Below are 24,813 nucleotides of genomic sequence, written 5' to 3' on the forward strand. Positions count from 1 at the left end.
GGGAGAAACAGTAAATACATAGCAAGCAAGTGCATAACAGGACAACAGGCAGAGCTAGACGTGTTCTAACGCGGTATGAGGTGATACCGGTGAAGGGGGGGACATCCGGGAAAATATCCCCGGTGTTTCGCGTTTTCGGACAGATGAATCGGAGGGGAAAAGTTGCGTATTCGTTATGCTAGGGATGCGTGGCGGACGAACGGGCTGCGTAACCGGATTCGTCTCGTCGTTCTGAGCAACTTTCATGTACAAAGTTTTTTCATCCGAGCTACGGTTTATTTCATATTAATTTTAAAAGATTTAAATCATTATTAGGGTTAGCAGAATTAATTAAATCAAAAGGCATTTATGACGTCATCATGACATCAGCATGATGTAAGCGGTCAATGTTGACCGTTGACCAGTCAACTAAATGGGTGGGTCCCGCATGTCATAGGTACAATAACCTAATTAACCTATTAATCAGTTTAATTGGTTAATTAGGTACCTACTGTTTAATTAGTTTAATTAAACATGATTAATTAAGTTAATTAATTTAGTTACTTAACTAATTATTTAATTAACATTTTTATTTACTTATTATTTATTTATTTTTAATTTCTTTTTTTTCGTTCTCAGGGCGTGGGCCCCGTTTGTCATTGGCCCAGAGGGCCGATGCGGGTTAGCGGGCGTCGGGTGCGGGCGAAGGGGTGCCCGCACGCCCGAGGCGACCAGGGAAGGGGCGGCCGCGGTGGCTGCCGGAGCAGGGCGGCGCGACGAGGCCAGGTGGGACGACGAGCGTGGGCGGCTGCGACTGGGCTCGACGGGCGCGTGCGGCCGAGGCGTGGTGGCAGCAGCAGCAGGCAGCACCAGCAGCGGCGGGGGCAGGCAGAGCGAGCGCACGCGCGGGCGGCCGTGCAATTGCACGAGCGGGCGCGTGAAGGGCGAAGTGGGGCACGAGCTGGGGCGCGCAGGCGGTTGCTGGACGCGGCGGCGGCGCGGCCACAACGCGAGGCGCGGGTGCGGTGAGCGCGAGGAGCGCGGACAGCAGCGGGGAAAGGAGCGACGGGGGGCGCTCACATGCGTTGACGAGAGAGGGGGCGGCGTGGCTTGTTGGAGCCGGCGAGGGAGAGGCGGGGAGGCATCGACGAGGCCGGGCGACGGCGTGGCGGAGCCGGAGACGGCGGGCGGCGAAGCAGGTACTCCCCGGCTCCGATCCAGCGGCGTGGGAGTCGAAGGCGAGGCGAGCGGAGGTCCAGGGCACGGCGACGGCAGGGACTACGGGCGGCGAAGGGGTCGATGCCCCCCAATCTGGATCGGGGGAGGGGCAGAGGAGGGGATCGTGTGGGGGGAGTGGGGTGACTTTGGGGTTAGGGTTTCCTGGGGTGGGGGGATAAGGGAGGCCGGTTGGGCCAGGGTGGAGCTGGGCCAGGTGGGTCAGAGTGGGCCTTTCGGCCGGGGGGATGGTGCTGGCCGGCTGGGCCGCTTGGTCCAGTTGGCCAGGGGGGTTCCTTTCACTTTTTTGTTTGTGTTTCTTTTCTGTTTTATTTTAGTTACATTTTATTTTAGTTTTGTAAAATGCCAAATGAGCACCTAAATTAGTATTACTAATTAGTCCACTGCCACAATTAACTTGGCACCTAAAATAAAATATTTTGTAATTGTTAGTATTTAAAGTATTTAAATAATAGTTTTGCTACTGTTTTATTACCATTTGAATATTTGAACATTTTATAAAAGTGTGGTTCTCCACCATAATTACCTACACATTATTTGGCACAACCTAAACATTTTAGTTTTAAAGTTTGAAAACTTTTGTTGTTTGCCTTTTATTCAATTTTGAATTTGAATTGGTTTTTGAACTAACGCGGGATTAACTACAGTGACAGAGGTGACGTGGCATCAATAGCAGGGAATTTCTGTAGTCTAATTATCCGGGCGTCACAATTCTCCTCCACTACAAGAAATCTCGTCCCGAGAATTAAGTGAGGAGTAAGGGGGAAAGTTCTGGTTACGATATTCTAACGGATCTTCTCGAAGAAGTTAATCCCTTTCGTTGATGTCTTCAATTCTTTATTCCAATGCATCATGATAAAGTTGTCGTCCTTTCTTCGGGAACTCCACCGTACTTACGAAAGGTTAAGAGGGGAAAACTCTATAAGGACGGATTCTAACAGGATTGAGCATCAGACGGTTAACTCGAGGGAAGAAGCTTAAGCATCTCTCGAATTGAAACTTAAGAAGATATCGAGAGCAAAGTAAGAAGGTACCATGAGAAGTTTCAAATGGATAGGTAATGGTTCGATGTTTGAAACCAAGTGCGAAAGGGGTCCAGAGCAACGAGATTAAGTATTGCGTCTGTTACGAAAATAGATCACTAGGAAGGTGGCCCGTGAATTACATACGAGGCCACGCGCGAGGAACAACCTTGGGAACTGGGGGTGTACAGGAGAGTCAGGTTTCGATCCTGGGGAACTGTGGGTTATGGGCCCACCATGTGGTTAAAGTAGGAAGGGCGGTGACATCTTGCATGATCATGATAGCAAGGCATGTCAGAGGGTAGCCTGTCAGTTATATGTCAGCAACATCGTCGGTACCAAGGGCGAGGGACGAAGAGAACCACTTTCCTGCTCGTTGAACGAGGCGGACCAATAGGCAAGGTTCTCGTCCATCGGTGGCTACCGGAATGTCATCAACAATAGTAACAGGGTCTTATTGATAGAGTAGTACACCGAGGTGTTTACATAAGCAGTGAATTATTACTGCTTAGGTCATATAGATCACAAGAAAGATTAAATAAAATAATGGAAAGGAAAAGGGTGATCATCAGATTAAACAGAACAATGGAAAGGAAAATGTGTTTAAACACATATTTCAAGGGTATATCCTTCCCAAGGACAAGCTGAGCATGATATCCATGACAGGATATAATGTAGAAAACTCTTTAGGTAGGGGAGAGAAATTTCATGACATTACCCATACAACGGTGTTTGGATAATTGAGCAGGAAACATTTAGCATTGGGCTTCAAATGTTCCTGATGAAAATTGAAGTACCATAGACATGCTTCGAGATAGCATTGACATGGTCAACAGGTGAAGATCAGACTTTGGAAACAAAAAGGATCCATCAGGAACAACTTATAGAATAAGTCTTACAATTTCCTCATGGAAGAATGGATAACCTTGCTGAAAGGAAGAACTATAACAATAGGTCCTCCGGCCAGTTGTGCTAGGCATGACATCACCCTACTGGGTCATATAAAGACCAATGTATAACTCTTGGAAATATGTTCCAACCATCATATCTAACCGAGGTTCAGATCTGATTGGTGTCAGGATACCTCAGACTCAGGATGTCTGAGAAGGAAGGTGCAACACAAATTGATGGGATGACATTGTAAGATTCTCGAGAAATGAACTATGAAAGCAAGTTCCGAAACAAGAGTTCATCATTAAACCAAGGAGAGGATGAGGGGGTGGCTGATGGACTCAGCGACAATTCCTCGAGATTTCCAAAAAGAGGGATTTCCACACTTATGTGAACAAGGAGATAACATTTGTCAGATCAAATGATATAATGAGGTATGCTCGAGGAAAACATACACAATTAAACATTGGTTGAAAGGTGCACCCGAAATATGGGCTTAGGTAGAATGATCAATGTTAGAACGGTGATTCGATAACCAATGGTCTAAGAATGAAATATCGACCATTAACTTCAAAGCAATAGGGTTGCTAGAAGTTTTGAAGTCGCACATCATAGTTCAATTGTCGGTTTCCGGTTAGAAACAACACGGGGATCAGAAAACAAATGGAGATGGCGAGAAGTATTACTATATCAAGAATTCTCAAGAGGTGGAGAAATTCTCACAATATCCTTGACATAAAAGATGGTAATACTCCAAGGTAGAACATAACATAAGCTGGTTAGCAAGGAGCTCCATAACATGATCAAGTTTGTGATGAAAGGAATGTAAGGATGTTGTCGATGGTAACTCAAATTACCAAGGAACGAGGATGGCACTTATCATCATGAATTCCATTGATATCCTGGAAGGAGTCAAAATGTTGATGATGATCACGATTTTGTTGTCGAGGGGATCCACGAAGAAGCAATTGATCAGCGACTGCATCAAGCAAAAGGACTGATGCAACAAAAGATTATTGGAGCCACAGATACTACACAAACTCGGGGTCAACTTTGTTGTTCGAGGTGAAACGATATGACGAGGAAAATCGACGTAAGCTTAGCTCATCGTCGAAAGTGGTGCTCCGGGAATAAGGACCAGGTAGCACAGTTAAAATCATCAAGATAATGATATAGCCAAACAGGCTAGGAATGGCGTGATCGGGTACAAACTCGTACTTAAAGAAGATTACTAAGAGTTGTTGAACCGTAGTGCGGACTCGGTTCAGTTATCGGTGTCTTTGCGTGATTAATAACTCAGAGCCCGTGGAAAATTGGAATCAGTGAGAATTTAGCACTTGATGAAGAACTCATAAGAAGTTATGCAGTTCCATGATAATCTCGAGATACCAGGGGGTAATACTCGACGACAGATCAAGGTAAAGGTTGGACTAGGGTATTGCCTGCAGAAGACAAGTGCTCAAACTTGCACGAGAAACGGAATCAAGGAGAAACATGGTCGGAACCACGATTGCAAAGGATCAATTCACCGATACCAGATGATATTATACCAGGGAAATAGCTATTATTATAAGAAGCTTCCATGATAGGATCTACATGGTGTCCATGGGCATGAACACAAAGGTTCAAGGTCGACTCCCACTTCTTCAATGCATAACCTTCCATTCGCCTCTCGTATTTTGATAATGACATTAGTTGTCAAAAGTTTTACCTGGTGCAATACCAGATAAGTATGTCCCGCGAAATCTTTCGGGTTCACACAGATTAAGGAAGGCATAGGTTCAACCCATCGGGGCATCGTAGAAAGATATACTGCAAACTTCAGGAGTAAATAACACAAGCTCAAAAGTAGAGCATGGTTGACAAAGCAGAGGATACAATTTACCAAAGGCATTATGTATCCGAGAAAAAGCTCACAGGCTTATTGAATATGAAGGACGCTGTCGGATAAAATCCAACAGAGGATCTGGTGGTCCACAAGGGATCTGACGTGAGCAATGGTACTCCACTAGAGGAAGAAGAATGCAAGGAGATCAGATTATAGAAACAACTGACTAACTCAAAGCTCAAAGGCAAAGGAATTATGATTCCAAATCAAGGGATCCGAAGCAATGTTCTAATTAGGGATGGATAAGTTGAATAGCCTTAGGGATACAATCGACAGTAATTTGATTAGTCGAGAACCAGCTCCTGTTCAAATGACATCTGAGCCGGAAGGATGAATTCTAGGATTCGACTGAGGAATGCGAGCATCGCAACAAATTGAATCAACAGACTCAAATGATAATGACAAAGGATGCTAATAAGATTACCAGACTTATGGGATTAATCATAATTAAAGCAAGCAAGAAATTCCAGAGCAATAGGTTGCTGAGGATTTTCGAAAGATCGAATGGTATTTCGAAGACTTTGTGAAATACATGAATCATTTGGGGATGAGCGGATACTCGATAAGTGCGAGAAATTATTCGTAGGGGTATTCAGGTGGCAAAGAACTGGAAGGCAGTGGTACAAGGGTCTTAAAAAGCCGAAGAGCAATTCGATGTATCTGGTATTAACAAGAGAAACTCAGAGTAATTGTATGAACAACAAGTGTATGTTGTTATCCATATGGATATATCGGTAGTAGGGAATTGAAAAGGCAGAGGGCACAAGGGTCTCGGGAATGATCGAAGAGTATCTTCAACATCTTCTGGTGCAGTCGGCGACCATATGTGATAAAGGGCTCTCCGGGAGAAAGTATTTATGAGAACCTACAGTTAGTCCTTTTAGCAAAATCATTTAACCCGAATAGGAGAGAGTTCAGAGTCCCAGAGTATAGACAAGGAGTAAAAGATCCTAATACCACCCAATGGCGACGTGGGCCCGTAAGCCACACAGCCATGTTAGTAAAACAGTTTTCACTGACTAGACTCAACTTCGGCCAAGGAGTGTGGAAGGGGGATTCCTACAGGCAGTCGGCTCTGATACCAACTTGTGACTCCCCCGATTTGACCGTACACTAATCATGCACGCAAATGTGTATGATCAAGATCAGGGACTCACGGGAAGATAACACAACATAACTCTACAACATAAATAAGTCATACAAGCATCATAATACAAGCCAGGGGCCTCGAGGGCTCGAATGCAAGTGCTCGATCATAGACGAGTCAGCGGAAGCAACAATATCTGAGTACAGACATAAGTTAAACAAGTTTGCCTTAAGAAGGCTAGCACAAACTGGGATACAGATCTAACGAAGCGCAGGCCTCCTGCCTGGGATCCTCCTAACTACTCCTGGTCGTCGTCAGCGGGCTGCACGTAGTAGTAGGCACCTCCAGTGCCGTAGGAGTCGTCGTCGACGGTGGCGTCTGGCTCCTGGACTCCAGCATCTGGTTGCGACAACCAGGTAGAAAGGAAAGGGGGAAAAGAGGGAGAAAAGCAACCGTGAGTACTCATCCAAAGTACTCGCAAGCAAGGAGCTACACTACATATGCATGGGTATATGTGTAAAGGGGCATATCAGTGGACTGAACTGCAGAATGCCAGAATAAGAGGGGGATAGCTAATCCCGTCGAAGACTACGCTTCTGGCCATCTCCATCTTGCAGCATGTAGAAGAGAGTAGATTGAAGTCCTCCAAGTAGCATCGCATAGCATAATCCTACCCGGCGATCCCCTCCTCGTCGCCCTGTTAGAGAGCGATCACCGGGTTGTATCTGACACTTGGAAGGGTGTATTTTATTCAGTATCCGGTTCTAGTTGTTATAAGGTCAAGGTACAACTCCGGGTCGTCCTTTTACCGAGGGACACGGCTATTCGAATAGATAAACTTCCCTGCAGGGGTGCACCACATAACCCAACACGCTCGATCCCATTTGGCCAGACACACTTTTCTGGGTCATGCCCGGCCGCGGAAGATCAACACGTCGCAGCCCCACCTAAGCACAACAGAGAGGTCAGCACGCCGGTCTAAATCCTATGCGCGCAGGGGTCTGGGCCCATCGCCCATTGCACACCTACACGTTGCGTACGCGGCCGGAAGCAAACCTAGCCTAGTGGCGTTCCAGTCCAATCCGGCGCGCGCCACTCAGTCGCTGATGTCACGAAGGCTTCGGCGGATACCACGACGCCGGGATACCCATAACTACTCCCGCGTAGATGGTTAGTGCGTATAGACCAAATGGCCAGACTCAGATCAAATACCAAGAACTCGTTAAGCGTGTTATGTCGAAGTAACCGCGGTCGCCGTCCAGGGCCAGGCCCACCTCTCACCTAGGCGGTCTCAACCTGCCCTGTCGCTCCCCCACAAAGTATCAGTCGGGGGCCGTCAGGAACCCAGGCCCACCTCTACCGGGATGGAGCCACCTGTCCTTTCAGCCCCCTCATCAGAATCACTTGCGGGTACTCAACGAGCCGACCCGACTTTAGTCACCACATGTGTCATGCATATAAAGTATATAGTATATACCCGTGATCACCTCCCGAAGAGATCACGGCCCAGTAGTATAGCATGGTAGACGGACAAGAGTGTAGGGCCACTGATGGAACACTAGCATCCTATACTAAGCAGTAGGATAGCAGGTAAGGGTAACAACTGTAGCAACAATGACAGGCTATGCATCAGGATAGGATTAACGGAAAGCAGTAACGTGCTACACTACTCTAATGCAAGCAGTATAGAGAAGAATAGGCGATATCTGGTGATCAAGGGGGGGGCTTGCCTGGTTGCTCAGACAAGGAGGGGTCGTCGGTGATTTAGTCGACCACAGGGGCATCAGCATCGTCACGGGGTCTACCGAAGAGAAGAGGGGGGAGGAACAGTAAATACATAGCAAGCAAGTGCATAACAGGACAACAGGCAGAGTTGGACGTGTTCTAACGCGGTATGAGGTGATACCGGTGAAGAGGGGGAACATCCGGGAAAATATCCCCGGTGTTTCGCGTTTTCGGACAGATGAATCGGAGGGGAAAAGTTGCGTGTTCGTTATGCTAGGGATGCGTGGCGGACGAACGGGTTGCGTAACCGGATTCGTCTCGTCGTTCTGAGCAACTTTCATGTACAAAGTTTTTTCATCCGAGCTACGGTTTATTTCATATTAATTTTAAAAGATTTAAATCATTATTAGGATTAGCAGAATTAATTAAATCAAAAGGCATTTATGACGTCATCATGACATCAGCATGATGTAAGCGGTCAAAGTTGACCGTTGACCAGTCAACTAAATGGGTGGGTCCCGCATGTCGTAGGTACAATAACCTAATTAACCTATTAATCAGTTTAATTAGTTAATTAGGTACCTACTATTTAATTAGTTTAATTAAACATGATTAATTAAGTTAATTAATTTAGTTACTTAACTAATTATTTAATTAACATTTTTATTTACTTTTTATTTATTTATTTTTAATTTCTTTTTTTTCGTTCTCAGGGCGTGGGCCCCGTTTGTCATTGGCCCAGAGGGCCGATGCGGGTTAGCGGGCGTCGGGTGCGGGCGAAGGGGTGCCCGCACGCCCGAGGCGACCAGGGAAGGGGCGGCCGCGGTGGCTGCCGGAGCAGGGCGGCGTGACGAGGCCAGGTCGGACGACGAGCGTGGGCGGCTGCGACTGGGCTCGACGGGCGCGTGCGGCCGAGGCGTGGTGGCAGCAGCAGCAGGCAGCACCAGCAGCGGCGGGGGCAGGCAGAGCGAGTGCACGCGCGGGCGGCCGTGCAATTGCACGAGCGGGCGCGTGAAGGGCGAAGTGGGGCACGAGCTGGGGCGCGCAGGCGGTTGCTGGACGCGGCGGCGGCGCGGCCACAACGCGAGGCGCGGGTGCGGTGAGCGCGAGGAGCACGGACAACAGCAGGGAAAGGAGCGACGGGGGGGCGCTCACATGCGTTGACGAGAGAGGGGGCGGCGTGGCTTGTTGGAGCCGGCGAGGGAGAGGCGGGGAGGCATCGACGAGGCCGGGCGACGGCGTGGCGGAGCCGGAGACGGCGGGCGGCGAAGCAGGTACTCCCCGGCTCCGATTCAGCGGCGTGGGAGTCGAAGGCGAGGCGAGCGGAGGTCCAGGGCACGGCGGCGATGAGGCGGCGGCGACGGCAGGGACTACGGGCGGCGAAGGGGTCGATGCCCCCCGATCTGGATCGGGGGAGGGGCAGAGGAGGGGATTGTGTGGGGGGGAGTGGGGTGACTTTGGGGTTAGGGTTTCCTGGGGTGGGGGATAAGGGAGGCCGGTTGGGCCAGGGTGGAGCTGGGCCAGGTGGGTCGGAGTGGGCCTTTCGGCCGGGGGGGATGGTGCTGGCCGGCTGGGCCGCTTGGCCCAGTTGGCCAGGGGGATTCCTTTCACTTTTTTGTTTGTGTTTCTTTTCTGTTTTATTTTAGTTACATTTTATTTTAGTTTTGTAAAATGCCAAATGAGCACCTAAATTAGTATTACTAATTAGTCCACTGCCACAATTAACTTGGCACCTAAAATAAAATATTTTGTAATTGTTTAGTATTTAAAGTATTTAAATAATAGTTTTGCTACTGTTTTATTACCATTTGAATATTTGAACATTTTATGAAAGTGTGGTTCTCCACCATAATTACCTACACATTATTTGGCACAACCCGAACATTTTAGTTTTAAAGTTTGAAAACTTTTGTTGTTTGCCTTTTATTCAATTTTGAATTTGAATTGGTTTTTGAACTAACGCGGGATTAACTACAGTGACAGAGGTGACGTGGCATCAATAGCAGGGAATTTCTGTAGTCTAATTATCCGGGCGTCACAAGCGCAGACTATTCTTGTGTTCATCGACATACGGGGTCACCAAGGTAGAGTTCTGTAGAACTGTTTAGTGTGCTTGAGACCAAGAATGCCTCTCCCTACATATTATTGAGTCCGCTCCTAGCGTGCCTTTTCCAGTCAGTCTCCCATCATACCGCGATTTAGGGAGACCTATCTTCTTAAGGCCAGGAATGAAGTCAACGCAAAACCCAATGACATCCTCTGTTTGATGGCCCATGGAGATGCTTCCTTCTAGCCTAGCACGGTTACGGACATATTTCTTTAGGACTCCCGTGAACCTCTCAAAGGGGAACATATTGTATAGAAATACGGGGCCCAGAATGACAATCTCGTCGACTAGATGAACTAGGACGTGCGTCATGATATTGAAGAAGGATGGTGGGTACACCAGCTCGAAACTGACAAGACATTGCGCCACATCACTCTTTAGCCTTGGTATGATTTCTGGATCGATCACCTTCTGAGAGATTGCATTGAGGAATGCACATAGCTTCACAATGGCTAATCGGATGTTTTCCGGTAGAAGCCCCCTCAATGCAACCGAAAGCAGTTGCGTCATAATCACGTGGCAGTCATGAGACTTTAGGTTCTGGAACTTTTTCTCTGGAATATTTATTATTCCCTTTATATTCGACGAGAAGCCAGTCGAGACCTTCATACTGAGCAGGCATTCAAAAAAGATTTTCTTTTCTTCTTTGGTAAGAGCGTAGCTGGTAGGACCTTCATACTGCTTTGGAGGCATCCGTCTTTTTCGTGCAAACGTTGCAGGTCCTCCCGTGCCTCAGGTGTATCTTTTGTCTTCCCATACACGCCCAAGAAGCCTAACAGGTTCACGCAAAGGTTCTTCGTCACGTGCATCACGTCGATTGAAGAGCGTACCTCTAGCTCTTTCCAGTAGGGTAGGTCCCAAAATATAGATTTCTTCTTCCACATGGGTGCGCGTCCCTCAGCGTCATTCGGAACAGCTAGTCCGCCGGGACCCTTTCCAAATATTACGTGTAAATTAAAGACCATAGCAAGTACGTGATCACCGGTACGCATGGCGGGCTTCTTCCAGTGATCTGCCTCGCCTTTGAAATGCTTGCCTTTCTTTCGACATTGATGGTTGGTCGGGAGAAATCGACGATGGCCCAGGTACACATTCTTCCTGCATCTGTCTAGGTATATACTTTCGGTGTCAGCTAAACAGTGCATGCATGCGTGGTATCCCTTATTTGTTTGTCCTGAAAGGTTACTGAGAGCGGGCCAATCATTGATGGTCACGAACAGCAATGCCTTTAGGTCAAATTCTTCCCCATGTGCTCATCCCACGCACGTACACCTGTTCCATTCCACAGCTGTAAGAGTTCTTCAACTAATGGCCTTAGGTACACATCAATGTCGTTGCCGGGTTGCTTAGGGCCTTGGATGAGAATTGGCATCATAATGAACTTTCGCTTCATGCACATTCAAGGAGGAAGGTTATACATACATAGAGTCACGGGCCAGGTGCTGCGATTGCTGCTCTGCTCCCCGAAAGGATTAATGCCATCCGCGCTTAAAGCAAACCATACGTTCCTTGGGTCACTTGCAAACTCAGCCAGAACTTTCTCTCGATTTTTCTCCACTGCGACCCGTCAGCGGGTGCTCTCAACTTCCCGTCTTTCTTACGGTCCTCACTGTGCCATCGCATCAACTTGGCATGCTCTTTGTTTCTGAACAGTCGTTTCAACCGTGGTATTATAGGAGCATACCACATCACCTTCGCAGGAACCCTCTTCCTGCGGGGCTCGCCCTCAACATCACCAGGGTCATCTCTTCTGATCTTATACCGCAATGCACCGCATACCGGGCATGCGTTCAAATCCGCGGTAGAGGATGCAGTCATTAGGGCATGCATGTATCTTCTCCACCTCCAATCCTAGAGGGCATACGACCTTCTTTGCTGCGTACGTACTGTCGGGCAATTCGTTATCCTTTGGAAGCTTCTTCTTCAATATTTTCAGTAGCTTCTCAAATCCTTTGTCAGGCACAGCATTCTCTGCCTTCCACTGCAGCAATTCCAGTACGGTACCGAGCTTTGTGTTGCCATCTTCACAATTGGGGTACAACCCTTTTTTGTGATCCTCTAACATGCGATCGAACTTCAGCTTCTCCTTTTCACTTTCGCATTTTTCCCTTGCATCAACAATGAACCGGCGGAGATCATCATCGGGCACATCGTCTGGTTCCTCTGGATCTTCAGCTTCCTCTTGATCTTCAGCTTCCCCCGTTGCAGCATCACCGTATTCAGGGGCACATAGTTGTCATCGTCCTCTTCTTCTTCGCTGTCTTCCATCATAACCCCTATTTCTCCGTGCTTCGTCCAAACATTATAGTGTGGCATGAAACCCTTATAAAGCAGGTGGGTGTGAAGAATTTTCTTGTCAGAGTAAGACCTCGTATTCCCACAATTAGGGCATGGACAACACATAAAACCATTCTGCTTGTTTGCCTCAGCCACTTCAAGAAAATTATGCACGCCCTTAATGTACTCAGAGGTGTGTCTGTCACCGTACATCCATTGCCGGTTCATCTGCGTGCATTATATATAATTATGTGTGTCAAAAGTAAGAAAAATAGACAACTATCTATCTAAAGTAAGATTTTTTTTTTCTTTCAGAAAGAAGATAAGAACAAGAGGCTCACCACGGGGTGCCGGCGACGAGATCGGTGCGGGCGATCGACGGCGGTGAAGACGAGGACGGGGCGTGACGGATCGCTAAATCTAGACGAATCTCGGAAAAAATGGAGCTCGGAGGTCGAGCTTCGAGAGGAGAAAGCTTAAATAGTGTGGCTCGGGCATTTCATCGAACACCTCACATGCATAAGAGGTGAGCTAGAGCACCCAAATGCCCTTCCTCGCCGGCCAGCAAAAAACAGAGCACTGTGGAGTGCTCTGCTCGCCGGCGATGGGGTATATTTAGGCAACTCATTTGTCCCGGTTCGTGGCTGGAACCGGGACTAAAGGCCATCCTTCTGTCCCGGTTCCTGCCACGAACCGGGACCAATGGTTGTGGGCCAGGAGCGAGGCTCATTGGTCCCGGTTCGTGCCAAGAGCCGGGACAAATGGTCCCAGACGAACCGGGACCAATGCCCACGAGGCCCCGGCCGGCCCCCTGGGCTCACGAACCGGGACAAATGCCTCCATTGGTCCCGATTCGTGGCAGGACCGGGACTAATGGGCTGGCCAGGCCCGAACGAAAGCCCCTTTTTCTACTAGTGCACGCCGCTCCCTCCAGTCGACATTCTTCGCCTTGCAGCTGACTGCCACATGCAAGACGGAAATGGACTCCGCTAAGGCATCATCCATCTTGGTGGTGGGGGACGGAGTACTCGGTGATGATATCTACGACGGCGGACGAGGGTGGCGGCGCGTACGGGGGAGCAAGGGTGGAGGACGGCGATGGCCCGGACACTGATAATAGATGACGGACGCGAGAGGAAGGCAGACGATTTGGTGGAATTTGGGGTGGGTCCGGCCTGTCTGGTCCGGTGTGGTGGACGCACACGGGCGTGTCCGAGCCTCCCCATATCCGCCCCAGATATGGGTTGGATATGAGCGGCGTCGGTCAGCCCAGACGAATAGGGCCGGTTTGAAGGGGTCGGCTGGTCACGACTTTGTGATAGGTCACTGACTGGGCCGTCTGTTGGGGATAACTATTGGGTATGACCCGCCCAGAAGGGGCCGGGTGATGCTACGGCGACTTAAGGATGAAGATGGCGGGTTATAAAGCAAGCCTATTGAAGGCCCAAGACCCAGAGGCGACTTGAGGCCCAAGAGGATAAATCGTCATACATGTAACTTGTATTGTAAGGCAAGCTTAGTTAGTCACCGAGCCGGACACATTGTGTATGAGCCGGTCGGGACTCTGTAAGCCGCCGGGCATCAACCTGTGTATATAAAGGGGTGACCCGGCGGCGGGTGAGGGCAAGAAACAACAAGTCGAGAACTAGGTAAAGCGTATTCGCTCCCTGGTAATCAAAACCCAAGCAATACAACCTAAAGCAGGAGTAGGCTTTTACCTCGTTGAGAGGGGCCGAACCTGGGTAAACTCTCTGTGTCCTTTGTCCCGTTTAACCCCTTCAAGCTAACTACGTCGCGATGGCTCCACACTTAAGTCCTTTTGCTAGGGCATCTGCCGTGTTAAATCCACGACAGTTGGCGCCCACCGTGGGGCCAGCGCACGGTGGTTTCAAGTTCTTAAAGGGCAGCTTCGCAGGGATCAAGGGATACGTCGTGGGCCGGATGACCAAGAGTTGTCGCGGCAAGCTCTACATCGACGCTGCTGGCTGGGGCCCCGAGGCCGGCTCAATTGAGTACGGGTACCGGGTCCCCTTCGGCGGAATCCACGTCTTCATCGCCAAGATCGGCATGTCAGGGCCTGAGCCGGACACCTGCACCGACATCTCAAGACGGCTCAGCGCGCACAACCCGCCAAGGTTCAAGCCGCCGTGAAGCATGCCTTTGTTGGTTTCATCCATGGGGCGGATCTTCAGGAAGGATCTGTGTCCAGGGAAGAGACGGTGATCTACTCTGATGGCGAGTCTTCAACTGGTAAGACCGATTCCCTCGGACGTACATGAGCATTTGAGAAGCCGGGTTGTAGATGCTTTAAAAGATGCCACATCAGACTTGAGAGAAGAGAACAGAAGCAGGCTATATATTTATAGTTGATGGTAACACGGGCTTCAACATCCTTCCTAAGAGAAAAATATGATTCACTTCACATGTAGTGGGTTCAAATACAATCGCAGATGCTCACATAGACTCATCCCTACACCCACCCTGCTCCTATGAGCACCACATCTCCCTCACTAAACAAACATCGCCGTAATGTCTGAAATAAATCCAAAAAAAATGAGAACACCAAACACCGCCGTAATGTCTGAAATAAATCCAAAAAAATGAGAGCACCAGTGCCAAGTCTAGAAGTTAAACGAATATCATCGGAAGGTCTGAAATAAATCAAAAAAATGCAAGTATCAGTACCAAGTCTAGGGCTTGAACCCCGATGGGTTGGTTCCACCAGCAAGAACCTAATAATCTGAACTACGTTCAGTTCCCTAATCCCTATGATTCACATATTAATGACATAGCACAAAATATGACCTACTATTATATGAGTAGGCTATTAGGTTGATTATAAGTAACAACACAACTCCATACAGCTGGTTGTTGGGATATTATTAGATATATGCTAGGTGGCCATATAGCTGCCGGTCCGTGCTATTTCAAAAATGCATTACATAAGATCAGTTTCAATTTCTTTAAAGAAAAACCAAAACGGCGAGTGGTTTTGAAATTATTCTGGTTGTTGTGATGTTTTTCTTTTTTTGCAATTAACTTTCTTCCGATAATCAATTCAACCTCTCATAAAAAAGATAGACCTTGGTTCTATTTCATCTCTTCAACCAAGTTTAGTAATACCCCCGCAGAAAAAAAAAGTTTAGTACTCCCTCCTTCCCAAATATATAGCGCAATTGACTTTGCACGGTCTTTGATGCACGACTTTGACCACTAATATATGTCAAAGTATCTGGATTGAACATGTATAAATGGCATCATCATATTTGTCTTGCAAAACAATTTTTTTCATATACATGTATACTAATTTTATAGATATTCAATACGTGAAAATCATAGTCGAAGTTGTGCAACGAAGACCAAGAAAGTCAATGAAGTTGTGCAACGAAAACCAAGAAAGTCAATTGACGTCTTATATTTTGGAAAGGAGGGGGTAATAAGCACAACGGCCCTATTGTTCCGATGGAGAGAAGAATTTACAATTAGCTTTTTAGAAAATTTCCAAACAAACAATTTCAACAAAATCTTTCAATTTCTCATTTTATTATGTTCAACTTATGTATTCCTCTATCCTTAGAGTACATTGAATGTACGGAAATGGTTATAACAGAGTTTCTCTTATTCATATTAACAGCTACTCTAGAGGGAATGTTTTTATGTGGTGCTAACATTTAATAACTATCTTTATAGCTCCAGAATGTTTTAGCTTATGTTCCTACCTGTTGTATGGATATACTAAGAGAGATCTACGGTCTAATGAGGCTACAATGAAATATTTACTCATGGGTGGGGCAAGCTCTTCTATTCTGGTGGCTATCTATCTAGTAAGTTTTCTGAAAAAACAGACCAGCTGGAAGGTAGCATTTCTCCACAATATAAATATTTCTGAAGAGACCATATAGCAGTTTTCAGTATACAATATATGCACAAGTAGGCCATCACAAGAAATACCTTATATTAGGTGCCTATTTGAACGTGCATGACAAACAATTGAGTAACTAAAAGACCAGTAAATGATTTCCCACTATATATGCCATCCATTGAGTGCTGATATGCTATACATGAACTAGTTGATGCTTTGTTCATCGAAGAGTTACAAGGGACTTTTTGGATCGCACTAATTGCACCGAAAACGGCTTCATTCTTGAAGAAATCAAGATATTACCGTCTCCAAAACAAGGTCTGGATCCAATCTTTCAATCTAGCAATGTAGAGCCAAAACTTCATCCTTGTTGTCTTGTCTTGGCACCTCTGCCACTTCAATCTCACAAGAAACTGAACTGGAGGGGAGTACGGCATTAGTACTAACTTTTCTGAAAGCCAAGTAAATGACCGCTGCAATATAGGCCGCCATGAAAGGGAAGACGAGGGTGCTAATTATTGCTTTAGCAAATCTTGGTAGGTCACTATATACAAGCCAACTGACGAAGCTAGTACAAAAGAAATAAGTATTGATGCCGATGATCACCAACGACAGGATCCATGATATTCTCGTGATCTGCACAAATTTAAGGTGCAACAAGAACGAATAACTTCAAATCCATGTTGCAAAAGTTTATTTTAAAACAATAGAAATAGCACAACCTAAATAAACAAATTATTTTATGGCATCATCGATGAATAAGAAAAGGGCCTTGTATGAATTTGCTGAAGGCATTGGTTTGTAGTCTCTCTTAGACGTGCTCTAGGGGTGAAACCCAAGATCCGACCCTCAGTGGTTGGACCCGACAACGGTGGAGCCTGCGCATCATTTCCTTTCCCGAGGCGTTGCTTTCGGAGAACCTTTCTTGTAGTTCATGTGCTTTCAAGTACGGTGGATGGTGTTGCTGCTTATCTGTTGCAAGTCTTTGGCCGCGTCGTTTCTCTTTGTTTTTCCTCCTTAATCTTTCTAGCATTGTGCATCCTCGAAGTCTCGATGGTCTTGATATTGTGTCACTACAGAGGCCGGGTGTAATTTGGCATCATTTTGATACGAAAATATTACTCCGAGGAGAATGAGAAACCAAGAGGCGATGGCGCTTGAATCGGGATCTGGCGACGCCCCGGGCGACTGCCCCGACCCCTGCCCCTCCGCCGCCCCGGCCCGCCGGCGAGCCCCCTGGCGTCGCCCCCGCTACCGCGCCCTCCGCCCTTCGCCCGCCGTCCCCTCCGGAGGCCTCGTCGCCACCCACGCCGGCTCGCTGGGCCGACCTCGCCGAGGATGCGGATCGGGCGGCTGGCCTCTCCATCCAGCGCCGCGACTACGCCCTACCTCCTCCCCGTAGCCTCTCGGTGCTAACCAGCATGGATGGCGGCTCCGTCGCCATCTCGCGGTCTCGCCGGAGTGCTCGGCCGCCAGTGGGACAAGGCCCGTCCTTGCGCAGGGGTGGGGGTCGCCGTCGCCACTCTTGGGGTGTGGCCGGCCGTTCCGACATGGGCTCCGCCAGGTCGTTGTGGCGCTCCAACAGGATTGGCCCTTCCACCCGTGCTCCAGCGCCGGCGTTGACCGCCGGCTCCCCCATGCCGCTCCGGCCTGCCGTCGCCCAGCGCTCCCCCTTCCGTCCGTTCATCGCGTCATTCAGTTCATCTAGCCTCCAAGTCCACACGTTCCGTTGGGCGCTGTTTCTCCCGCTGGTCCGGCTGACTCCTCCGGCACTTCCAGTGTGGGAATGCTCGTCCTTCCGGTGACACCTCCGCGCTCCCCCACCTCGGACCCCGCCGACTGGGGTGAGGACCGGCTGCTGGTGTGTGCTCCGCCGACTGGGGTGAGGACCGGTGCGTCTCCTCCAGCCTCGCCTGGCCTGCCCGCCACCCCCACCTCCTTCCTGTCAGCCATGGGGAGTGGGGTGGCCTCCGTCCTATCTACACCTGTGGTTGCGCCTCCCCACCCGCCACGGACAGCTTCCTACTCCAGGCGTGGGCGCTCGACCTCGACTCCGGTGACGTCCTCATGGCGTAGCGCCCGGATCGTTGCTGCTCGGCCGGCTGGCAACCCTGCTCTGCCCATCCCAGAGCGGGCGGAGCTTCGGGCCGCGGCCCGCAACCTCGAGCCAGGTACCCCAATCATCCTAGCTAGTTCTTCTACATGCCCGTTTTCTGCCTTGGAGTCGGCTCCGCTTGGGCACTTAGCTAAGGTCGCGGCCAACTCCGCTATAGTTTCCAGGGGAGAGGTGGCTCCCCCCCCTAGTCCAGATCAAGGCAATCCGGGCCCGGGAAATCCTGGATGGGAGGTTGGTTGAGGCTCGTGCTCGCCTGGCCACGCCCCTCCCCCCGTGGCCAGTGGACCTCACACGTCCACCCAGTCAGATAGCCAAGCCCCGCAAGCGGCCCTGGAGATCCGTGGCCGCACCCGCTCCCGCACCGGCGCCCTCCGTGCCCAAAGCGCCTCCCGTGTCCTCGGGTCAAGCAGCCCCGCGATGGCGGCTTAATGCGGACCCTTTTTGGAACATTCACGGTTTCGGCAAGGCCGGCGCCGTCAACTCATCGAGTACATGCGAGATGAGCGGATAGACATCGTGGCAATCCAAGAGACCATGCGCACAGAGTTCTCCTTGTCTGAGCTTGAGCGGCTGAGCACCCACATGTTTGCCTGACATTGGCTCCCTTCTAGTGGGATCGCCGGGCACTCGGGTGGCATCCTGCTAGGTGTCAAGGATGCCACCTTTGAGGTGGGTGGTATGGATAGGGGAGAGTTCTTTGTCAGAATGGCATTGTTCGAGCGTGCTCTCAACTTCAAGTGGGAGATCATCATTGTCTATGGCCCTGCTGACCACCGCCGATCTGCGTCCTTCCTTGATGAACTCAAGAGGAAGGTGTCGGCCGCGTGCTTGCCGGTCGTAGTGGGTGGTGACTTCAACCTCCTCCGTTTTGCGGAGGATAAGAGCAACGGTCTAGTAAACTTCCCTCGGATGCAGATGTTCAATGATTGCATCGCCAAGCTCGGTCTGCGGGAATTACACAGGATTGGTGCCGGATTCACCTGGACCAACCGCCAAGCGGACCCGACCCGCTCCGTTCTGGACCGCGTCTTGGTCTCGCCAGAGTGGGAGCATCGCTGCCCCCTTGCCTCCCTCCACGCCATCACCCGGATTGGCTCGGACCATGTCATTCTGCTCCTGTCTTCTCAGGATGACCGCCCGCCCACTGCGCCTAGGTTTCGCTTTGAGACGTTCTGTCTTAACCAGAACGATTTCGCTGAGGCTGCTCAGGACCGCTGGATGGAGGCCCGGCTCGCCCCTCACCGGTCCATCTTGGCGGTGGATGATTGGCACTTCTGTGCCAAGCGCTCTCGTCAGTTTATGAAGGGTTGGGGCGCAAACCTCGGACGGGACCTGTGGGATCGCAAGAAGGCCCTCCTTGCCTCCATCCAAGCGTTGGACCTCCAGGCCAACTCGGTGGGACTAGCCCCCGATGAGTGGCTGCTTCGTTATGACCTTGAGGATCAGCTCACGGTCATTTACACCGACGAGGAGGCGTATTGGCGACTCTGGGGGACCCAAAAGTGGGTCCTCGAGGGTGACGCCAATACGGCCTATTTCCAGGCCATCGCCAATGGTCGTAGGAGGCGGAATACCATCCCCTTGCTTTGGGATGGGGAAACCCTCCTGCAGCGCCCGGCCAAGATCCGTGCTCATGTCGATGGCTTCTATAAAGCCCTTTTTCCGCCCCCTAGGGGAGGCTTGGCCCTAGCTACGGACTTCTGGGTTGGTCCACAGTGCATCTCGCCCGCGGAAAATGCTGCCCTCACGGCTCCGTTCACCGAGGAGGAAGTCTGGGAGGCGATTAACGGAATGAATCCATCGTCCGCCCCTGGCCCCGACGGTCTGCCGGTGAAGTTCTTCCAGACCTTCTGGACTGCCATCAAGCCGGAGGTCATGGCCCTCTTTGAGGAGTTCTATGTGGGCACCATTGACCTCCACCGCCTTAACTACGGGATCATCACATTGATTCCCAAGGTGCCTGGAGCCTCGGACATTCGTCAGTTCCTACCAATCACGGTGATCAATGTGATCTTCCGCATTCTGGCAAAGGGGTACGCCAATAGGGTGGCCCCTTTGGCTGACCGCATCACCCACCCTGACCAGTCCGCCTTCATCCAAGGCCGGTATATTCCGGATGGGGTCCTTGTCTTCCATGAAGTTCTGCATGAGGTCCAGTCCAAAAACCTCAAAGCAATCTTCCTGAAAATTGACTTCCACAAAGCCTACGACGCGGTTAGCTGGTCCTTCCTTCGGGAAGTGTTGCTCAGGAAAGGGTTCGACGATCGCTGGGTCACCCGGGTCATGCAGATGGTGGCCTCTGGGCACACCGCGGTTAACATTAATGGGGAGATCGGGCCCTATTTCCCCACCTTATGTGGGGTTAGGCAGGGTGACCCCTTCTCTCCGTTTATGTTCAACATGGTGGTTGACGCCCTGGCGACGATCCTTGATAAGGCGAAGACCGCGGGGGCCACATCCACGGCATAGTCCCGCACCTAGTGGAGGGAGGTGGTGTCTCCCTCCAATATGCCGGCGACACCATTATCATGGTGGAATGCTCGACAGCCGATATCTGAACCTCAAATTTCTGCTGTTGTGCTTCCAGCAGTTGTCACGTCTCAAAATAAACTTCGATAAGAGCGAGGTAATGATTTTAGGCTATTCCCCCTCCGAGAGCCAGAGTATTGCTAACCGACTCAACTGTCGGCTTGGTTCTTTCCCCACCACCTACCTGGGGATCCCCATTAGCGACTCTCGACTCTCTGTGGCTGACCTGCGGCCCTCGATGCTCAAGCTTCAACACCGTATCGAGCCATGGCAAGGGCGATGGTTGTCTAAGGCGGCTCGGACGATCCTCATCAACTCGTCCTTGTCCAGCCTCCTCCTGTTCATCATGAGTTTCTACAGTCTGCCCGAAACGTTGCACCATGAGATCGGTGCAGTCCAGGCGCGCTTTTACTGGGCCGGTGATGGTGATAAGCAGAAATACCATATGGTTCGCTGGACCGACATCTGCAAACCTAGGGACCAAGGGGGCATCGGCATCATGTCCTCCAAACACATGAACCTGGCACTCCTGACGAGGTGGCTCTGGCGCATTGCGAATGGCGAGGGTGGCCTGTGGTTGCAAATCATCCGAAACAAATACTTGCGCGGCCAACCTCTTGCCTTCTGCCTTAGGGCAAGGGGATCCCAGTTCTGGCAGTCCGTCATCCAACTGCTCCCGGTTCTCCGCATCGGGACCTCCATCACGGTCGGCTCTGGGACAACCACTCTGTTTTGGTTCGACTGGTGGGCTGGGGACTCCCCCTTCGCTGCCCGGTTCCCGGATCTCTTCTCCATTGCGGTGGAGCCTAGGATCTCCGTCGAGACGGCCCTTCTTGACTTAGGGCGTCTCGCATTCCGGCGGCCATTTGGGCCCCCCAGAAATCGCCGCCTGGCATGAGCTCCTGGAGGCCGTTGCGCTTCACGAGCCTGATCTGGCACAGCCTCATGACCGCTTATCCTGGCGCCTAGAGCCCTCGGGTTGATTCTCCACAAAGTCCCTATACCAAGCCATCGCCCCCACCCCAGGCCCGGCGGTCCTCGAGTTGATCTAGGCTATCTGTGTGCCCCTCAAGATCAGGATCTTCCTATCGCAATGGATCCGTGCTCGGCTTCCCTCCGGCGTGGAGGTGTTAAAATGGAATGGCTCGGGCGATGGGATGTGTCCCCTAGTAGGACTAAGTAAACCTCGAATCACATTTTCTTCTCGTGCGTCTCCGCCCAGTTCCTCTAGAGCTACCTCCGTGAGGTAATCAGGGGTAGTTGGTGCAACACCAACTTCCCCGACCTACTCACCGAGGTCCAGGCATCTACCCCTTCGGGCCGCCACATTAGGTGACTGCTCATTGGGGTCCTTGCTTGGACGCTCTGGACCGTGCGTAATAAGCTTGTCATCCAGTGAGTGCCTCTTCGACGTGCCACTGACGCAGTATTCAAAATGTGTGGTTATTTGCAGCTCTGGCGGCCGCTTAGCCGCCGCCAGGACTAGGACGCCATCAACATCATCATTGCTGACCTTCGCGCGATGGCTCTTCACTTGGCGCCGCCGCTTCCTCCTCCACCACCTGAGCCGGATTAGCTTCTTAGCTGCGGTGTAACAGCCTTTGTTTTCGTTTTCAGGGCTTGTTGAGCTGTGCCCTCAGCAGAACCCTCTTGTACTCTATGTTGTGCGACTTTCTGTGTGTGTGTGGGTGAACCTCTGTGATACTTTGTGGCTGTGGTGGTTTGCTTTATTTATAAAGTAGGGCGAAAACCTTTTTCGGTAAAATATTACTCTCTGTTGAACAAAATGCATGTGCTGGAACCGATTCCTAGTTTCCTGGTAAACGACTACTTTGATATGTAGCATCTTGTATGCCATCTTGTTTGTGTTTAGGTAGTCACAAGCAACATGACATCTGATTGAGATCCAAATGTTTAGCAAAATGAGATTTGTTTTGACGTATGGACACAAGATACATAACTTTAAAGTTAAATTCGACCTTCAAATAAGAAAATGAACACAAAGTATGCCATCAATAAGACTTCTTGTGATTGTCACTACCTATTATTCACATCGGAGCTTGTCTACTCTTACTTTCTGTATGTTTCATGGTCCAACCAAGATTCGGAATTACATGTGAGGGCAGATGTATGTAGTCTTAATATTCAAATTCTTGTAAACTTCATCTGACCATTTTACTAAAAACCATGTACCATATGATTGCATCTATACATAGAAACAGGAGACAGAGCACACACCACCAAACTATGAATACTTAAAATATATATATTTTTATAAGAAATATTAGATTTATATCTCTAAATTAAAAAAAGGCAAAAGAAGTACCCTGTTAAAAAAATATACTTATCGTTGGTAACGGCAACCAACAGAGGTTAGTTGCAATGGGCAACCAAAAGCACCACAACTTCACATCCTTGAGGCACCGTAGTTCCCCTACTCGAACCCTCGCGCCATGACGGCTACATCACCGAGAAAAAACCGCTCAAACAAAAAAGAGCTCGAACCGTGCATCGTGGGGGACGAATTTCGTCGTTCAGTCTACACCAACCACCGCAAGTGTACGTCGCGCTTAGTGAATTTTTCTCCAGTTACTCGCACCTATCTACTCATCTAGATGCCGCCAACCTCCTAAACATAATCCGCCATTGGCTGCGCGGAAAATGACTAACCGCGGGCGTGAACTGGATTGGCATAGATCATGGTGCGGGCGGCCAACGACAATATTAGGACAAGTGACAGTGTCTAGGCGGTTGGTGGCATCAATATGAGTAGATGGGTGCAACTAATGGAAAACTTCTCAGTGCACGCGATGTACGCTTGTGGCGATCAGTGTAGACTGAATGACGAAATTCGTCCTCCATGATGCATGCTTCAATCCCCTTTTTGTCTGAATGCATTCTTCTCATCGATGCAATCCTGATGCCGCGAGGGGGAGCTACGGTGCGTCAGGGGTGTCGTCAAGGGTGTGCAACTGTGACAGGGAGTATGTCGTTTCGGGGTATACAGACTTTTCGTTACCCTTTGCAACAAAATAATCCTTGCTAGACCTTGATGGTCGAGCAAGTTAGATGTCGACACCCCGTGCGCGGGGGGGGGGGGGGGGGGGGGGGGGGGGGGATGACCTTGCCACTGCCCCTCCCTGCTTAGGGCGTAGATGGTTCAGATTCCCCACTTAGGATGCCTACGTAGGCCCACACTCTACACTCGAGTAAGCTCATGGAGCAACTCGGAATGTTTCTCGTGTTACACAAGGGAATAGTCCTCGATGACTTGATTCTCCCATTTCATCGAAGTACAGTGAGATAATACTATGAAATTATTAGGTTGTACAATACTAAAATATATATCAATTTTTATGTTATTCTCACCTCACAAGTTATTATGTATCATGGTAATAACCATAGTATGAGTGAGCTTACCCATGTTGAGTTCTTGTATGGTCCTATCATTGAGCAACAGCTACTGAATTTGAGGAGAGGAACGAGAGCAAATGGCAGCACAAACGACAATATGACCTGCAGCACACAAATAAAACGTCATTAAACATGCGCATAGCCTGTATACTCATTTACTTTATGGTGGATTGAGATGGAAAGGTGACCGCTGCTATATTGATAAGTTGACGAACTCGTAAAGCACCACCAATGCCGCAAATTATCAAAGTAGGCACCATGGTGAGACAGGGAGCAAAAAGGTATATGATGAATACCCTCATCCCTGAGAATCCCTGTGAATGTTCATGTTAGATAAATTATACCGAGGGGCATTGAACTCGTAAAGCACCACCAACACTGTATGTACTTTTAATGCAAAACTAGGGCTTGAACGTTATTCTAAGTTTTGAAATATTTAATAGATGATTTTTTAATAAAAAAATGGAAAATGTAATTTAATAATGAGCAAGTATGGGACATGGATTTTTGGAACATGTTCCATGTGCGCCTATTATGAATAGTAAAATCAGAAAAAATAGACAATTCTGTTTTTTTTTTGTAACATACATGATCGATTGTTCTACTCACATGTGAAATTTCATGAAGAAATGACATCCGTGGTATTCTAGGCAAAAATAATAATAAAATTGGTGCTATAA

General features: G+C 49.4%; 1 protein-coding gene and 1 long non-coding RNA gene across 5 annotated transcripts in view; one reads left to right on the forward strand and one right to left on the reverse strand.

Moving 5' to 3' along the window:
- Positions 1 to 16,150: 16,150 nt before the first annotated feature.
- LOC109784071 (metal transporter Nramp4) overlaps positions 16,151 to 24,813 on the reverse strand; it is a 37,818-nt gene continuing 29,155 nt past the window's right edge. For 3 of the 4 annotated variants that reach the window (XM_040403887.3, XM_020342673.4, XM_020342672.4), the window contains 3 exons: positions 24,322 to 24,447; positions 24,140 to 24,235; positions 16,151 to 16,710 (listed from right to left, as the gene is read on the reverse strand). In XM_040403887.3, coding sequence (XP_040259821.1) covers positions 16,414 to 16,710; positions 24,140 to 24,235; positions 24,322 to 24,447 — 519 coding nt within the window. In that variant the 3' untranslated portion in view covers positions 16,151 to 16,413. The remainder of the gene's footprint in view (positions 16,711 to 24,139; positions 24,236 to 24,321; positions 24,448 to 24,813) is intronic. The other variant, XR_002237810.4, reaches the window with a different exon arrangement.
- On the forward strand, positions 17,159 to 22,484 carry LOC109784072 (uncharacterized). Its single transcript, XR_012204882.1, has 2 exons — positions 17,159 to 18,245; positions 22,173 to 22,484. It is a non-coding gene; the product is annotated as an uncharacterized lncRNA (long non-coding RNA).

The sequence above is a fragment of the Aegilops tauschii genome, chromosome 3 (assembly GCF_002575655.3).
Source record: "Aegilops tauschii subsp. strangulata cultivar AL8/78 chromosome 3, Aet v6.0, whole genome shotgun sequence".
NCBI classification, from domain to species: domain Eukaryota; kingdom Viridiplantae; phylum Streptophyta; class Magnoliopsida; order Poales; family Poaceae; genus Aegilops; species Aegilops tauschii.